At 30.9% G+C, this 6,971-nt stretch overlaps 1 protein-coding gene across 1 annotated transcript; it reads left to right on the top strand.

Annotated features, from left to right (window-relative positions):
* Positions 1-2,814: 2,814 nt before the first annotated feature.
* Positions 2,815-6,231, top strand: LOC132726423 (perlucin-like). Its single transcript, XM_060711736.1, has 5 exons — positions 2,815-2,941; positions 4,153-4,244; positions 4,979-5,069; positions 5,481-5,703; positions 6,118-6,231. Exons 3-5 carry the CDS (start codon positions 5,051-5,053, stop codon positions 6,146-6,148), a joined length of 273 nt encoding a protein of 90 aa, XP_060567719.1. The 5' UTR covers positions 2,815-2,941; positions 4,153-4,244; positions 4,979-5,050; the 3' UTR covers positions 6,149-6,231.
* Positions 6,232-6,971: the final 740 nt, after the last annotated feature.

Genomic DNA, 6,971 nt, shown 5'->3' on the forward strand with positions numbered 1-6,971 from the left:
TAATTCAGGAAAGTGACCTTTTTACCATATGATTTCAGATTTTGATTAAACAGAAAATCTCAACTTTATAAAGAGTAAAGTCTATGATATTACGATCAAGCAATGATTCTCAAAGACTAACTGAATAGGTCAAATTTTTATGCAACAAATGCATACTTTATTACTTCAATTTTTTAACTCTATTTATCTTTATTGGTCTACTTGGCATTTTGATCGCTTTTCGTGTCCGGAAACTGTCCTCAGGATAGCTTTCTAACTTTTGAGTCATTCAATCATTGAATTAGAAAAAGTTTAAAAATAGCCGAAGTTATTATCTCATGACTCGTTTATGCGATATTAACACGGAATATCAAATTTGGCCTTTTTGGGAAAAAAATTTTCATGTTAGTCTTTTATTTTTTGTCAGAAAAAAAACCAAGATTTTTAGGGAAAAAAATTTCATGGCTAAAAAATTAAAAGAAAAAAACTTTTATGTGTTTGGGGAAAAAAATGTTTTTAAAAGCAGTCTTAAAGCAAGAAAATTTTAAAAAAAAAACACAGCTTTTCCGGTTTTAAATTTATCAAAAGCTTCAAAAATAATACAAAATAAAATCTTTTTTTTAATGTTTTTTATTATTTTTTATTTTTCCCGGGGAAAAGCTTTAAATTTTTGGCTATAAAAATTTTTACTGAACAGGAAAAAATGTGCAACCGGGTTTTAAAATTATTGAAAAAACTTCACGACGACCTAAATTCTCCCGGGAAAACAAACCCACAAGCTGTTGCATCTTTGTGTATATTTGATTGAAAAGCAGACGCAATGGTTCCAGTGTGCTTCATTGCCTGACTTCTTGGTAAAACGAATAACACATACAAAGAAATTCAATGCTATCTTTAATATGTTTTCTGATCCAGTATGTTTCATTATCGGTTTAGGTAAGCTAGTCTCACACTTTTACAAGACGGAAATTCGATTTTTACCGAAACAATTGGCCATTTTCTAGGAAAATAATTTTAAAAGATGGTTCACTTGGGACTTTGAACGAGGAAATGTAGCTGATATTTTATATGTTTCCTGCAAATATGTCAATTACAAAATTGATTTCAGCTGTAGGATATATGAAAGTCATATTTAGCAGCAAGTATATAAGATGAATTTTTCATTCTGATCTTTAAATTGTGAACAATTGTATTGGATGCTTATCTTCAAAAAGAAAGTGCAAATGTATATATTTCTGTTAGTTGCATGTACATGGTAAACGATATTTTTGCAAAGACAAGGTATGCCCAACCTAAACAAATTGCATGAATTAAATTTTAGCAACTTAATAAATTCTTTAAAGTTCAACAGATTCTTTCTTTAAACATTTCTATTATTTCTATCTATTTTCCTATCATAATTATTATCTGAGAGAAAAAAACAACCTTAAAGACATATTATGCCTCAGAAACAAATAAATTTTTACTTCTTCATAAAGAGTAAACATGAATTGTATAATATAACAGTTTTAGAGAGTGACAGATGCTTGTAGCCTGAAGAAAGTAGCGATAAATGAAACAATTTTTCATAAAAATAGCAAAATGTAAGCAAAGTAGTATTTTGACTTCCATACAAAATATTTATTCACTATATCTTTAGTTATTGCCAAAATGTAACAGATGAAACAGATTATTCAGATAATTGGTCAGTGAGTAATTTTCTGGATACAATAAAAGTACACCACCATTTTTGAGAAAAAAAACTGAAAGCATTTCAAGGCATATAGGGCCTTTATAATAGCGAACTGACTTAATAAATTTGCAATACCTCATCAACTGAAATTATTTTTAAGACACAAGGTCACGTGTTCTTTGTTCAGTTTAGTACACATGTATTACAGTACCAAATTTAAGTAAATGCAAACACCAATATAATTGAATTGTTATTTTATCGATTCAAGACAAACAACAACAAGTATTTGTATTGTTATAGTCGTGTTTTCTACACACAAAAACAGTCAATACAACAGAACATTCATTGAAATCTGCGAATTGTCGACACGTAATATTAAGATTAAAAATCTATACAAAAATGTAGGTGTAGAAATCATCACATAATTTGCGTCAGAACTAATTTTAAGGTAATGGTATATATGAATCTTACACTGGTTGCCGGTACAGACCGGAATATCTAGCTCGATGGTGACTGTTTACGGCGGTAACGAGGCTCTGCCGAGTTTCCGCGAGAGCTAGATATTCCCGTCTGTACCGACAGCCGGTGTTTGATTCTTTTTCTTGCATATTACATATCAATTATTTCCAGAACAGAAATTACGAAAACCGATATTATCATTACGCACTTTTTCTTATAGTAGCGTATGAACGCACAACTTCATTCATAATGGTTTAGTGACTTCATCATAAGAACGCATTTCATTCATAAAAGGCGCGCAGCAATGACGTCATTTAAAGCACGCGACTTGTCTTACATAGTGGGTGTAAGACAGGGTTTTCTTGCACCGGTGTAAACGGTAGATAATCCTGTCTGATATGCAAGAATATTTCCATGTGGCCTGTGTTTACATTAATTAAAGTTGACCTATGTCAGTCATACACCAAATATTCAAACTGAAGTATAAGTCTTTAAATATGATATGTTGTGAATTTCAATTACAAATATCCATTTTCTTTACTTTATTATTTGTATTAATTATACATGTATGTATTTGTAGATACTTAGTTTTTTAATCTAAAATGAATATATCTTTTCTGTTCTTATCTTTTCTTTTCTTGTTCTCCATTACAGTACAAAAATTACAGTTATCATGTCAACATGTCAGGTTCAGGTCTATAAATGGAAACGAGTGGGTGTATTCATCTTTATATAAGTTTCTAACATTATTTGCTTCGTATTTGAAACTATTGCTATCTCTTAAAATGGGACTTCTACAACTATTATACATTCTTTCGTCCGTATGTTTAGGTAAGTAAAACTTTGCCTTACACTTGTTTATTTGTCTCTTTTGGTCTCTGATACCAGTGTCCTATCCTGCTATCGAAATATTTAACAAATCTTAGAAAAAGGGATTGATTTCTTAATTTCTTTAGTGAATTTAACGAATTTTACTGTGATTTTCATCTTCCATTGCTATTTGTCTCATTACGGGTCGCCATATTTACCACCGTATGAACATATCATCTACAGATGTCATAAAGTTTTAAGTAAATACTGAATTATTCTTACTGCGGTGCTTGAGGGCACGGACAGTGACATGTATCAACCACTACCATTCATTGACAGGTTCAATTAATACGAGTCTACAGTCTTTTTTCCAATTTGGGAGTATTGAACGACCTATTAGGTTGCCACTTTTCAACATTTGGTTCGCATGAAAATCTATTATGGCTTTATATTCCTTTGATGTCCTGGACTTGTTTCTATTATGTAGTTGTCTTTATGAAAATACAACTAAATGCCTGAAAGAAGGAGTGTTGTCGTGTATTAAATTTAAAAGAACTACATTAAAAAGGAATTATTTACTTTTGTAAGTCAAAACTTAATTAATTAATCTTTTTTTTACATACTCTGAAAATAATTAATTTACGACACCAAAAAATTTGTTACATTGATAAGTTTCTATAAATGTCTACAGAATGCTAAGAATGTAAGGACTCAGTTACAATGCATGTTTTTTAAACACAACAATATTTTTGTGTTTGAGTGTAACTAAAAACCAGTAGAACTTTTCCAAATAAAATGTTCATTTTGGTAAGTAACTTCTTGTTATACTAGTCATTTCTTGTGGTGGTGTTGATTATGTTTCAACATTCAAAATTCTATTTTATACTGTTGAAAAGTGTTTAAATTTAGACGGCCATGGAGGCGTGAACGATAGATTGCACTTACCATTACCGTCTACGAACGTTTCAATCAAACAATAATTTAAAATTTGCCGTGTTGGGCGTTTTCTAAACTTTTGATGTTGGCATTGGCCTTGGTGTTGCCGTCATTGTTATTTCCGATAATAATGATATATTAGAAAGTTTAATATCTTCTTGTTATGCGCTTTTGTATTTTCAAATGACACTCTTCAATAATTAAAATTAAGACTGCGTACAAGTACATATACATATTTATACTAAAAAGAATATTGTATTGCAATTTTGTTTTATTATCTTGTTCTATTCTGACAGTATGGTGTGCAAACTGTAAAGATGGGTACTCCTCACATGGTGATAATTGTTATGCTTTGTTACAATTGAAGGCTTCGTGAGCAGAGGCCCAGGTAGGTTTTTTTGGCAATAAATCTTGCCTTGGTATAAATAGTATACAGATTTATGTTTTGAACATGAATTGTCAAGATAACACAGATAAAACAACAATGTCACATAATTTGAACTTTGTTCGTATGAACGACATGTGCCGTTATTTTAATGATCAGTACAAAAATGTTTAAGAGCTTGTACTGCTGATAAAGCGCAGTGGTTGTAGAAGCTTTATGGTTTTCGTGTATTCATATTTGATTATTTCTGTCTGTCAACTTTAAGTATATACATTTTTAAAGTTATTGTTTTGATTGATAATGACTTTTGGGCTCGACTGTGATGCTGTTGCTATTTATTTTTGTTGTTGCTGCCATTAATCAATTGCAGTTGTTGTTGTTGTTGTTGTTGTTGCTTTATTTCAGTTATAAATGCCAATAACTGTACATGTATAATGTTGCCGTCATTACGTTTTGTTGTTGATAATCTCACGCGGCTACTGTTGACATTGATATTTCGATGGTGGTGGGCGGTCTTCTTTTTGTTTCAGTGTGTTAACTAAATAGTGAAAGACGTCTCGTTATAGTGCTGTTGTTGTCAATGTCGTCGTCGTTGTTGTTGTTGTTGTCGTTGTTGTTGTTGTTGTTGTTGTTGTTGTTGTTGTTGTTGTTTTGATGTTGGTGATGGTGATTTAATTGATGGTACTGGTCTTGTTATTCATACAATTATTCAGTTTAATTTTATCTTTTTCTCAAAGCAATATTGTAAAGCTTTAGGCGGTTCCCTCGCAGTTATAGAGAACAACGATGAAAGATTGTTCGTGGAAGGGATGCTGAAACGAGAGCAGAGTGAGTAACTCTATATACCTTGATGTCTGAAATATGTAAACATGAGGACAAAAAATATATTAGAAACTGGTCAATTTTTATAAACATTTATATTACATGTTTAAACAAGTACTGGTATCATTTGTGTCAGCATGGTCGTGACCCGAGTAGGGCTCGAACTCAAAATCCGTGTTTTAGATGCAGAAATAGGCCACCGCTCAACTTAAAAGTTAAGAAATAAGTAATCATTTTGTATTTAGTTCAGATAATGCGTGTACATTTCATTTCATATGCCGTAAAATATGCATTTCCAAAGTCCGATTTTAAACAAAAATAATATATATTTTTATTAATGTAGCTCAAAGTTGTTTTACAGAAAACAGATGTTACATTTTTATGGCTCTAAAAATAATATATACTGTATAATTTTAGACAAAATATCAACCGGCCAAATATGGATAGGCGGAACAGATTTGTTACAGGAGGGGCAGTGGGTAGCTCCTGAAACACTTGAACCATTGTCCTATTTCAACTGGGCGCCCGGAGAGCCCGACAATCTGATGGGACAACACTGCCTGGCTATATTCAATTCTGCTGATTTGAAATGGGATGATAACCTGTGCGAGGTTCACAACTTTGCTTTGTGTAAAGCAGAGTAAGAATATACTGAGTAAAGAAATAGAGCCAACGCAATTGTTCGTTACTCAAGTTACTCCTTGTTTTTCTTTATTTTTTATCATCGTTTATTATTATCGTTTACTTATATCAATGATATTTTTATAATTATAACTTTATTATTATTATTATTATTATTATTATTACTATATTATCATCATCATTATTATTATTATTATTATTATTATTATTATTATTATTAGAGTAGCATTTTATTACCATTAGTTTTCTTAAAGATTAAAGACGTCGTGTTATTTAAGTCAATTTTAAAATCAAATGACGTCTCATGTAAGTCATTTCAATTGTGTACTGGTAAATGTTATTTACGTGTACATGTATTTTGTAACACTATAGTTCAGGATTAGATATTTTACTTCTCGTATTTGTATTTCAGGGGAAGTGCAGATATAAGCATTGTTGGTTAGATTATTAACTTGAATTGGACACCATTATAATTACACTGTATTGAGGCGTAATTGAAAAAATAGTGAAGACAATAAATAAAAATGATATTCTTTGTATGTTTTGTTTAAATGTTTAACCCTTACCATGCTAAATTACTTAAATGCCCTTGTCCATCTTTCAATCTTAACAAAACCATTCACAATTTTAAGGAAAATATAAATACTGTCTCAATAAGGATTTTGTTCAAAATATGAAGCAAACAAAGCAGACGATGATCAGACGGCATATATCTTGGTATGCACTAGTCGCATTGGTCGCCAACATTATAAAGCATAAACAAAAAATGTTAGAAAAATCCTTAATTACTCATAAGCAAGGACTAAAACAGTTACATTTTTCAGGTACTGGCCAATGTCAATACTGGCATTGGCTAAACAATTTGTAGGATGTAGCACACACTTTGAAGAAAAAAGTCAACATCTAAAGATTTTAATGATTTAAATTTTTTCAATGATTGTTAATGAATGTTACTAAAATAGACTTGAAAAGGTGAAAAATAGATTTATTAATCAAACAAAGGCTTAAAATGACATAAATGTGATAAACCCGATTACCATGGTAACTTCAAGAAAGTAATATGTCAACCCACGCGATGATAATTCTTTTTCTTTTTATATCGTAGAAATAGGTACATAAAATATTGAATTAAGCCACCGGCGATCAAAATATATTCAACGTTCATTACTGCATTTATAGTGCAACTGCCTACAGGGGAAGCTCCGGGATATTGTTAATATGCAAGTAAAGCTTTGAAAAGCTGATTTAAGTCTATTAACTTGCGAT

The sequence above is a fragment of the Ruditapes philippinarum genome, unplaced genomic scaffold, assembly GCF_026571515.1.
Source record: "Ruditapes philippinarum isolate M1 unplaced genomic scaffold, ASM2657151v2 ctg2772_1_1_1_1, whole genome shotgun sequence".
In the NCBI taxonomy this organism is placed as follows: domain Eukaryota; kingdom Metazoa; phylum Mollusca; class Bivalvia; order Venerida; family Veneridae; genus Ruditapes; species Ruditapes philippinarum.